This window comes from Oncorhynchus gorbuscha, linkage group LG14, assembly GCF_021184085.1.
Source record: "Oncorhynchus gorbuscha isolate QuinsamMale2020 ecotype Even-year linkage group LG14, OgorEven_v1.0, whole genome shotgun sequence".
Taxonomy (NCBI): Eukaryota; Metazoa; Chordata; class Actinopteri; order Salmoniformes; family Salmonidae; genus Oncorhynchus; species Oncorhynchus gorbuscha.
In genome coordinates this window covers 60,033,528-60,045,612 of record NC_060186.1, presented here as the reverse complement: position 1 = coordinate 60,045,612, position 12,085 = coordinate 60,033,528, and the positions used below count along the sequence as shown (strand labels likewise).

The following is a 12,085-nucleotide window of genomic DNA, read 5'->3' as shown; positions in this document are numbered from 1 at the left end:
AAGCGCAGGCAAAATTCTAGATTAAATCCTCATTCAATCTGCTTTTCAAAAGACACTGGGAGATGCATTCACCTTTCAGCAGGACAACAAACCTTAAACACAAGTTCAAATATACAATAGAGTTGCTTACAAAGAAGGCAGTGAATGTTCCTGAGTGGCCGAGTTACCGTTTTTGCTTAAATCTGCTTGAAAATCTATGGCAAGCCTTGAAAATGGTTGTCTAGCAAAGATCAACAACCAATTTGACAGCGGTTGAAGAATTTTGAAAATAATAAAGGGCAAATATTGTACAATCCAGGTGTGCAAAACTCTTAGAGACCTACCCAGAAAGACTCACAGCTGTAATCGCTGCCAAAGGTGATTCTAACATGTATTGACTCAAGAGTTTGAATACTTATGTAAATGAGATATTTAAGTATTTAATTTTCAAAAAAATAGCAAAAATGTATAACAAAAAAAAAATATGTTTGTTATTTGTGTAAAAAAATATTGTGTGTAAAAAAACAATTTAATCCATTTTGAATTCAGGCTGTAACACAACAAAATGAGGAATAAGTCAAGGGGTATGAATACTTTCTGAAGGAACTGTATCTAGGACTGGGTGATATGGCCAACATATCATATCACTGTATTTTTCTCATTTTTGACAGTATGACGGTGATGTTTCTGATGTTTGATGTTTCTGAATAATATACGTTTTATATATGCTTTATGGGTAGTGCATGGCCCTATGATAGCAACAAATGAATTATCAGGGGTTTTAAAGTGCTTTGTCCATTCTGATTGCTTTAATGTTCAACCAAAATTAATAGGACAAAACTGACAGTGAAGTAATCTCATTTGTAGAACATTGCATAGGAATCAAAATCCACTTTTGTAGGATTTTGTACTGAGCAATGCTTACCATTTGCATAATTACTTGTTAAAGTCTAGCATTTTCATCCATTTCTTCATTCACTGCACTAATGTGCTGTCATTCACACAGTGTGTAAAAAAATACATATATTTCATTGACGGAATTATTATTCTCCTATTTGACTGCATTTATGGATTAAATTGCAGTGCTTACTTTCACCACTTGAGGTAGTAGCCTGATTTCTTGGGGTCTTTACTCCCAAAGTTGTTTGAATTGTTGCTCTTGCAAGCAAACTTTCTTAGTTGTCTGCTGAAGGCAGTTCTTTCTGGCAATGAAAACAGATGATTGCCATCATTTTCCATTTTCCGGAGTCATTACTGTATTATTGAACGTAACAAATCAAAAATGAAAATGTTGTTATAAAAGTGAAAGTAAAAATCCAAACAAGTCAGTGAATTGCATACCTGTATAGTTTATTTGATGTTTTTACCACCCAGCCAGTGTATTCTGTGCATATGACAAATAGACTTGACTTGCATTTTGTGATGTGTAACATTATACCTAGCTAGGCCTACTCATTTCTAATTGGTTGAAGATTTTACGTCAATGACAATAACACAATTATGAAAAGATTGCAATTTAACTCATCCGGGTTATAGTTTGGCCCGGGGTAGGTTGTCATTGTAAAAATGGAATTTGTTCTTAACTGACTTGCCTAGTTAAATAAATAAAGAAATAAGTAGCATTGTGTATCCTAAGTTTAACTAGCTACCCTTTGCAGGGACGTGAATATGGTCCACCATACTTTGGCAAGTTGATGTTTGATAGTAACAGCACAGAGTATAGTTATCTTTTGTAAACAAGACTAAATATTGTTTTAGTGTTGACTACTGCAGCTAGGGTAGCAAATTAGCAATAATATTAGCAACATTTTCCAGCAGGATTTTCACCACCTAGTACGCATGCCCTGATGCCTTCCTCACTGCAAGATTTTGGGGGATTGGTGTCATGTTTGTCATTTATTATCATGTCTCGTCCCTGTGCTCCCCATTCTATTCGTTTCCCTCTGCTGGTCTTATTAGGTTCTTTCCCTCTTTCTATCCCTCTCTCTCCCCCTCCCTCTCTCACTCTCTCGCTCTCTCTTCTCTCTATCGTTCTGTTCCTGCTCCCAGCTGTTCCTATTCCCCTAATCATCATTTAGTCTTCCCACACCTGTTCCCGATCCTTTCCCCTGATTGGAGTCCCTACTTATTCCTTTGTGTTCCGTTCCTGTCCTGTCGGTTCCTTGTTTAGTATTCACCGTGCTGTGATTGTGTTTCGCTCTGTCCTGTCGTGTTTTTGCCTTCATCAGATGCTGCGTGTGAGCAGGTGTCTCTGTCAACTACGGCCTGCGCCTATAAGCGACCTGCAGTCTGTGGCCGCTTCTCCTGTTATTCCCCTCTACAGACTAGAGGATGTCTGTTATTCCCTGTTTGGACTTGAATAAACTCTGTTTCTGTTAAGTCGCTTTTGGGTCCTCTTTCACCTGCATGACAGAAGGAACCGACCAAGGAATGGACCCAGCGACTTCAGACGCTCGTTACACTGCCGTCGAGATCCAAGGAGCCATGCTCGGCAGACACGAGCAGGAATTGTCTGCTGCTCGCCATGCCGTGGAGAACCTGGCCGCTCAGGTTTCCGACCTCTCTGGACAGTTCCAGAGTCTACGTCTCGTGCCACCTGTTACTTCCTGGCCTGCCGAGCCTCCAGAACCTAGGGTTAATAACCCACCTTGCTACTCCGGGCAGCCCACTGAGTGCCGCTCCTTTCTCACGCAGTGTGAGATTGTGTTCTCTCTCCCAACCCAACACATACTCTAGAGAGAGAGCTCGGGTTGCTTACGTCATTTCACTCCTTACTGGCCGGGCTCGAGAATGGGGCACAGCTATCTGGGAGGCAAGGGCTGATTGCTCTAACAAGTTCCAGAACTTTAAAGAGGAGATGATTCGGGTTTTTGACCGTTCAGTTTTTGGTAGGGAGGCTTCTAGGGCCCTGGCTTCCTTATGCCAAGGTGAACGGTCCATAACGGATTATTCAAATCAAAATCAAATCAAATCAAATCAAATTTATTTATATAGCCCTTCGTACATCAGCTGATATCTCAAAGTGCTGTACAGAAACCCAGCCTAAAACCCCAAACAGCAAACAATGCAGGTGTAAAAGCACGGTGGCTATTATTCTATTGAGTTTCGCACTCTTGCTGCCTCTAGTGAGTGGAACGAGCCGGCGCTGCTCGCTCGTTTTCTGGAGGGACTCCACGCAGTGGTTAAGGATGAGATTCTCTCCCGGGAGGTTCCTTCAGATGTGGACTCTTTGATTGCTCTCGCCATCCGCATAGAACGACGGGTAGATCTTCGTCACCGGGCTCGTGGAAGAGAGCTCGCATCAACGGTGTTTCCCTGCTCCGCATCGCAACCATCTCCCTCCTCTGGCTCTGAGACTGAGCCCATGCAGCTGGGAGGGATTCGCATCTCGACTAAGGAGAGGGAACGGAGGATCACCAACCGCCTGTGCCTCTATTGCGGAGTTGCTGGACATTTTGTTAATTCATGTCCAGTAAGAGGCCAGAGCCCATCAGTAAGCGGAGGGCTACTGGTGAGCGCTACTACTCAGTTCTCTTCATCTAGATCTTGTACTACTATGTCGGTCCATCTACGCTGGACCGGTTCGGGTGCTACATGCAGTGCCTTGATTGACTCTGGGGCTGAGGGTTGTTTCATGGACGAAGCATGGGTTCTGGAAACATAACATTCCTTTCAGACCGTTAGACAAGCCTACGCCCATGTTTGCCTTAGATGGTAGTCATCTTCCTAGTATCAAATTTGAGACACTACCTTTAACTCTCACAGTATCTGGTAACCACAGTGAGACTATTTCTTTTTGATTTTCCGTTCACCGTTTACACCTGTTGTTTTGGGTCATCCCTGGCTAGTATGTCATAATCCTTCTATTAATTGGTCTAGTAATGAAAATTCTATCCTATCCTGGAACGTTTCTTGTCATGTGAAGTGTTTAATGTCTGCCATCCCTCCCGTTTCTTCTCTCCCTACTTCTCAGGAGGAACCTGGCGATTTGACAGGAGTGCCGGAGGAATATCATGATCTGCGCACGGTCTTCAGTCGGTTCGAGCCAACTCCCTTCCTCCTCACCGGTCGTATGATTGTAGTATTGATCTCCTTCCAGGGACCACTCCTCCTCGAGGTAGACTATACTCTGTCGGCTCCCGAACGTAAGGCTCTCGAGGATTATTTGTCTGTGTCTCTTGACGCCGGTACCATAGTGCCTTCTTCCTCTCCGGCCGGGCGGGGTTCTTTTGTTAAGAAGAAGGACGGTACTCTGCGCCCCTGCGTGGATAATCGAGGGCTGAATGACATAACGGTTAAGAATCATTATCCGCTTCCCCTTATGTCATCAGCCTTCGAGATTCTGCAGGGAGCCAGGTGCTTTACTAAGTTGGACCTTCGTGCGGGACGCTTACCATCTCGTGCGCATCAGAGAGGGGGACGAGTGGAAAACATCGTTTAACACTCCGTTAGGGCATTTTGAGTACCGGGTTCTGCCGTTCGGTCTCGCCAATGCGCCAGCTGTTTTTCAGGCATTAGTTAATGATGTTCTGAGAGACATGCTGAACATCTTTGTTTTTGTCTATCTTGACGATATCCTGATTTTTTCTCCGTCACTCGAGATTCATGTTCAGCACGTTCGACGTGTTCTACAGCGCCTTTTAGAGAATTGTCTCTACGTAAAGGCTGAGAAGTGCTCTTTTCATGTCTCCTCCGTTACTTTTCTCGGTTCCGTTATTTCCGCTGAAGGCATTCAGATGGATTCCGCTAAGGTCCAAGCTGTCAGTGATTGGCCCGTTCCAAGGTCACGTGTCGAGTTGCAGCGCCTTTTAGGTTTCGCTAATTTCTATCGGCGTTTCATTCGTAAACGGTCAAGTTGCTGCCCCTCTCACAGCTCTTACTTCTGTCAAGACGTGTTTTAAGTGGTCCGGTTCCGCCCAGGGAGCTTTTGATCTTCTAAAAGAACGTTTTACGTCCGCTCCTATCCTCGTTACTCCTGACGTCACTAGACAATTCATTGTCGAGGTTGACTAATTCAGAGGTAGGAAGGGGAGCCATTCTATCCCAGCGCTTCCAGTATGACGATAAGGTTCATCCTTGCGCTTATTTTTCTCATCGCCTGTCGCCATCTGAGCGCAACTATGATGTGGGTAACCGTGAACTGCTCGCCATCCGCTTAGCCCAGGCGAATGGCGACAGTGGTTGGAGGGGGCGACGTTCCTTTTGTCGTTTGGACAGACCATAAGAACCTTGAGTACATCCGTTCTGCCAAACGACTTAATGCCCGTCAAGCTCAAGGCGTTGTTTTTCGCTCGTTTCGAGTTTGTGATTTCTTACCGTCCGGGTAGCAAGAACACCAAGCCTGATGCCTTATCCCGTCTGTTTAGTTCTTCTGTGGCTTCTACTGATCCCGAGGGATTCTTCCTTATGGGCGTGTTGTCGGGTTAACAGTCTGGGGAATTGAAAGACAGGTTAAGCAAGCACTCACGCACACTTCGCCGCTCATTGTCCTAGTAACCTCCTTTTCGTTCCTGTTTCCACTCGTCTGGCTGTTCTTCAGTGGGCTCACTCTGCCAAGTTAGCTGGTCATCCCGGTGTTCGAGGCACTCTTGCGTCTATTCGCCAGCGCTTTTGGTGGCCGACTCAGGAGCGTGACACGCGCGTTTCGTGGCTGCTTGTTCGGACTGCGCGCAGACTAAGTCGGGTAACTCTCCTCCTGCCGGTCGTCTCAGACCGCTCCCCATTCCTTCTCGACCATGGTCTCACATCGCCTTAGACTTCATTACCGGTCTGCCGTTGTCTGCGGGGAAGACTGTGATTCTTACGGTTGTCGATAGGTTCTCTAAGGCGGCACATTTCATTCTCCTCGCTAAACTTCCTTCCGCTAAGGAGACGGCACAAATCATTATTGAGAATGTATTCAGAATTCATGGCCTCCCGTTAGACGCCGTTTCAGACAGAGGCCCGCAATTCACGTCACAGTTTTGGAGGGAGTTCTGTCGTTTGATTGGTGCGTCCGTCAGTCTCTCTTCCGGGTTTCATCCCCAGTCTAACGGTCAAGCAGAGAGGGCCAATCAGGTGATTGGTCGCATACTACGCAGCCTTTCTTTCAGAAACCCTGCGTCTTGGGCAGAACAGCTCCCCTGGGCAGAATACGCTTCGATTCGCTTCCTTCGTCTGCTACCGGGTTATCTCCGTTTCAGAGTAGTCTGGGTTACCAGCCTCCTCTGTTCTCATCCCAGCTTGCCGAGTCCAGCGTTCCCTCCGCTCAAGCGTTTGTCCAACGTTGTGAGCGCACCTGGAGGAGGGTGAGGTCTGCACTTTGCCGTTACAGGGCACAGACGGTGAGAGCCGCCAATAAACGCAGGATTAAGAGTCCAAGGTATTGTTGCGGCCAGAGAGTGTGGCTTTCCACTCGCAACCTTCCTCTTACGACAGCTTCTCGTAAGTTGACTCCGCGGTTCATTGGTCCGTTCCGTGTCTCCCAGGTCGTCAATCCTGTCGCTGTGCGACTGCTTCTTCCGCGACATCTTCGTCGCGTCCATCCTGTCTTCCATGTCTCCTGTGTTAAGCCCTTTCTTCGCACCCCCGTTCGTCTTCCCTCCCCCTCCCGTCCTTGTCGAGAGCGCACCTATTTACAAGGTACATAAGATCATGGACATGCGTTCTCGGGGACGGGGTCACCAATACTTAGTGGATTGGGAGGGTTACGGTCCTGAGGAGAGGAGTTGGGTTCCGTCTCGGGACGTGCTGGACCGTTCACTCATCGATGATTTCCTCCGTTGCCGCCAGGATTCCTCCTCGAGTGCGCCAGGAGGCGCTCGGTGAGTGGGGGTACTGTCATGTTTGTCATTTATTATCATGTCTCGTCCCTGTGCTCCCCATTCTATTCGTTTCCTCTGCTGGTCTTATTAGGTTCTTTCCCTCTTTCTATCCCTCTCTCTCCCCTCCCCTCTCTCACTCTCTCGCTCTCTCTTCTCTCTATCGTTCCGTTCCTGCTCCCAGCTGTTCCTATTCCCCTAATCATCATTTAGTCTTCCCACACCTGTTCCCGATCCTTTCCCCTGATTGGAGTCCCTACTTATTCCTTTGTGTTCCGTTCCTGTCCTGTCGGTTCCTTGTTTAGTATTCACCGTGCTGTGATTGTGTTTCGCTCTGTCCTGTCGTGTTTTTTGCCTTCATCAGATGCTGCGTGTGAGCAGGTGTCTCTGTCAACTACGGCCTGCGCCTACCCGAAGCGACCTGCAGTCTGTGGCCGCTTCTCCTGTTATTCCCCTCTACAGACTAGAGGATGTCTGTTATTCCCTGTTTGGACTTGAATAAACTCTGTTTCTGTTAAGTCGCTTTTGGGTCCTCTTTCACCTGCATGACAATTGGAGGTGGGAGAGTGAGTGTTGTAAGTTTGCAAGAGTTTCAATGGTGGGAAGAGTGATCAAGGAGGTATTCAGACATGCACACACACAACAGTGTGCGTTCCCTGCAGTACACCTTAGGAAACCTGAGAGTGACTGTTCGTTCCCGGGTAAATTTTCATTGAATACTCAACCAGATCACGTGAGGATACAGACCCGTTCACGTCGTCTGAACACCAACATATTTGTTTCCCCACGTTCACGCAGGGTGTGCTGAAGCCGTGACAACTCCCGAAAACTGTTTTGTCGGAAAGTGATCTGGAATTTTTACACATAAACGTGTCTTTTCATGCAGTTCTGGGAGCATGAACAGCAGTGTGCAGCACATTTCCTTTTTATTTTTCATTATAACCTGGTGTTTCGAACCCTGAATGCTGATTGGCTGACAGCCGTGATATATCAGACCTATACCATGGGTATGACAAAACATTTATTCTTACTGCTCTAATTACGTTGATAACCAGTTTAATAGCAAAAAGGCACCTCACTTTGCGTTGTGCCTAGGAACAGCCCTTAGCCGTGGTATATTGGTATACAAAGGAGATTATTGTGGACTACAGGAAAAAGAGGACAGAGCACTCCCCCATTCTCATTGACGGGGCTCTAGTGGAGCAGGTTGAGAGCTTCAAGTTCCTTGGTGTCCACATCACCAACAAACTAACATGGTCCAAGCACACCAAGACAGTCGAGAAGAGGGCACAACAAAACCTATTCCCCCTCAGGAGACTGAAAAGATTTGTTATGGGTCCTCAGATCCTCAACAGGTACTACAGCTGCACCAGCAAGAGCATTCTGACTGGTTGCATCACTGCCTGGTATGGCAACTGCTCGGCCTCCGACCGCAAGGCACTACAGAGGGTAGTAAATGGCCCAGTACATCACTGGGGCCAAGCTTCCTGCCATCCAGGACTCTATACCAGGCGGTGTCAGAGGAAGGCCCTAAATATTGTCAAAGACTCCAGCCACCCTAGTCATAGACTGTTCTCTCTGCTACCGCACGGCAAGCGGTACCGGAGCGCCTAGTCTAAGTCCAAGAGGTTCTAAACAGCTTCTACCCCAAGCCATAAGACTCTGAACATCTAATCAAATGGCTACCCAGACTATTTGCATTGCCCACCCCCCTCCCTCTATTGTACACCGCTACTACTCTCTGTTGTTATCATCTATGCATAGATGTACCAACATGTACATGTTACCTCAACTAACCAGTGCCCCCCACACATTGACTCTGTATCGGTACCCCCCTGTATATAGTTTCGCTATTGTTATTTCACTGCTTCCCTTTAATTACTTGTTATGTTTACATCTTATTCTATCTGTATTTTTTAAAACTGCATTGTTGGTTAGGGGCTCGTAAGTAAGCATTTCACTGTAAGGTCTACTACACCTGTCTTATTCGGCGCATGTGACTAATCAAATTTGATTTTACATTGGCCATATACCACATCTATTCTGGCCATATACCACACCTATTCTGGCCATATACCACACCTATTCTGGCCATATACCACACCTATTCTGGCCATATACACACCTATTCTGGCCATATAACACACCTATTCTGTCCATATACCACACTTATTCTGGCCATATACCACACCTATTCTGGCCATATACCACACCTATTCTGGCAATATACCACACCTATTCTGGCCATATACCACACCTATTCTGGCCATATACCACACCTATTCTGGCCATATACCACACATATTCTGGCCATATACCACACCTATTCTGGCCATATTGCTTAATTATAGGATTGACACTTGTGCTTTAGCTGCACCAATCAAAGCAGTGAAGCATGTAGCGAAGCAAGACATTAGTGGTCCAAACCATTTATCTTTGGGCAACAGGGGAATAGGGTTGCAAAATGTTCATATTTATTTTGTTTGTTTAATACAGACTAGATTTCAATCATAAGTGAAAATGTACAAATTATCCAATGGATTATGTCGATTTTCTGGAGGTACAAAATCATACATCTGCATCCTCTATTTTAATTTGCTCCATGGTTTAGGCGGCCAAACAAAGCTGTTTGTCGGGACTCCCCAAGAGGAACAACTTTGCGTTTCTGACTTCTAAACAATGCTATGCTGGTGGGTGGTAACATTCAAATAAAACCCAGCCCTGAAACGAAATGTAAACTAAAAACAATTTCTTTACATAATCTTTGAAAAAGGACAGCATTGATAAGGATTTTCTGGAAGTGGGCAGTTCGGATTTATCACTTCAAGCCCAATATATCATATTTTGACTAAATCGATGACTTATTGATTTAAATAGTTGTGCATAATCATGGGTATGGTCTGATACTTGTGTTTCAGCTTGAAAATATGAATTCATACTGGTGTGGGCGTTTAAATTCCGAGTAGAGGGCTAAAGCATATTATGTAAGAGCCGCTCCACTGTAGCAGACACCTGCACTCGCGCAGGCAGGACCCGCAACACGGGCGGGCATTGCGGGTTGATTACATCGCAACAAGCAGGGGGCTTTGGACGATTTCCCTAGACCACGCGCCTGGAGCGCAAACCCAATTATGACTCTTCAGGACGCGGCTCGGTCAAAAACATTTGAGATATAACATATTGTAGCCTAGGCTGTACATTCTAGTCAACCATTCCAGATATTACGCGGTTCTAGCCATGCGCAAATGTTTAAACCTTCATGCGCTCATGCGACGCAGAGAAACACGTCACCAATACGGAGGCCTGCGTTTTTAAATCGCTGGTACGATAAGGGCTATAATAATATACCTCCTATATGGGTGTTGATGTCAATATAGTGTTAGGGCATAGTCTGGACCATTGAATCCGACAAAAAAATAACATGCGCGCACACGCGTATGCAGCGCCACAATAAGAAGGCGAGAAATACTTTGCATCGGCGACAATTTAAACCAAGGGTTGTCCATTTCACTAGAATGCAACGCATCCTATCAACTATTGACTAACATCAATTTGCTGTGGTTGCCTATAATGGGCTAAATTCGTTCCAGCTGTTTTACCGGCAGTGCGTGCATGTGCATCTAATGTGAGTGTTTATTAACCCCATCCATTCTTCTGTCCTGTCTAATTCAAGGAGGAAGGGGAGCCAGTGCATAATAAAACGGGCCTACTAATTTCAGAGGCATTCTCCCGCTATGGCTGGATGAGGGGATCGGGTGAGTGAACTGGAGGGTGTGTATGGTGGGAAACTGATCGCCGCTGTATCAACCCGCCAGGGACCCAGCGATGGACATGTTAATCCAAACGGAGCATAGATTATGCAAGAAGCAGGTTCTTTTAGCCCAACCCCTCCGTATGACAGTTCATGCGAAGTGCACATGACATGAGCGATGAAGCAAGCCAGTGTATTTTAACGGAAGGGAGGATATGTATGCATTTATTCGATTTTTACAAAAGTATAGGCTAATGATGGGATGTATGTAAATAAACGCAAAATCATGATGAACATACTATTCCATATTGGTACTGGTATATATCGAAAGCGCATTCGCCATATGCGCATTTTACAGGCTGGGTTGCCAAACCTTGGTAATGGACAGAGTGTCTAAACCAGCAAATTCTCATTGTTATAATACCTTTTCATAACAGATAACAAAAAAGACGAGGCAAAGGCAGTAAGTAGGTAGGCAATAGTAGCCGAACCGTCCATCAGATGATAACCGTAACATTATAGGCTATAAATAATATATAGCTGGCGGCGCGTTCATTTTCACCTGTATCAATATTGAGAGTAGGGGTTGCCAATATGCAGTGAGAAAATAGAAACATACACACGCAAACACCAACATTCATTCACAGACTGTTATGTTGGATACAGCTACATTATAAACGGCATCTGACTCGCCCACCTTGCAGAGCTGAAAATTCTCGGACTGAAGGGTCTCGTGCATCAAATTGTTCTCCGGGGCGCCCGACTGGCCAGACGAAACAGAGGAAGACGCCTGCTCCTTTAGGCCGTCCAGCACCTTCCTGATGTTAAACTTCTTCATTTTACCCCCAGAAACACTGCGATGACAACGGAAAGCAAAATTGAGATGACCCGCTAAAGATAACGGGGTAAAGCCACTCTCTCGCTCTCTTCTGATGCCCTCCGTAAATCTCACATTTTAGCTGGTGGTTTTACATAGTGAAAAGGGTTTCGGCCGCGCACCACTCGGGTCGGGCTCCTTGACGCTCAATGTTCGATTCTCTATGTATTTGTTGTGTGGCTGTGGTGCGTCTATGTAATTCTTCTCCGACTCTGTGTCCCACTGCGTCTCCGCTGCTCGCTCGCTCTCGCCGTTCCCCTCCCCTCCACTCTCTCCGCTCAGGCAACGCGGAAACGCAGCTGCAGCGGTGCTTCTGCGCTTTTAAGCACCCGGATGTTTGATTGAAGCGCGACCGACGCTGCTCACTTTACCTATCTCTCCTCACAAACAATGTTTCTACCTCTTTCTCTTCCACCTCTCTCTCTCTCTCTCTCTCTCTCTCTCTCTCTCTCTCTCTCTCTCTCTCTCTCTCTCTCTCTCTCTCTCTCTCTCTCTCTCTCTCACACACACACACACACACACACACACACACACACACACACACACACACACACACACACACACACACACACACACACACACACACACACACACACACACACACACACACACACACACACACACACACACACACACACACACACACACACACACACACACACACACACACACAGTGCA

General features: G+C 46.1%; 1 protein-coding gene across 5 annotated transcripts in view; it reads right to left on the bottom strand.

Annotated features, from left to right (window-relative positions):
* LOC123995244 (syntaxin-binding protein 5-like) overlaps positions 1-11,792 on the bottom strand; it is a 159,246-nt gene extending 147,454 nt beyond the window's left edge. For 4 of the 5 annotated variants that reach the window (XM_046298706.1, XM_046298709.1, XM_046298708.1 and 1 more), the window contains exon 1: positions 11,228-11,792. In XM_046298706.1, coding sequence (XP_046154662.1) covers positions 11,228-11,368 — 141 coding nt within the window. In that variant the 5' untranslated portion in view covers positions 11,369-11,792. The remainder of the gene's footprint in view (positions 1-11,227) is intronic. The other variant, XM_046298707.1, reaches the window with a different exon arrangement.
* Between the last annotated feature and the right edge of the window lie 293 nt (positions 11,793-12,085).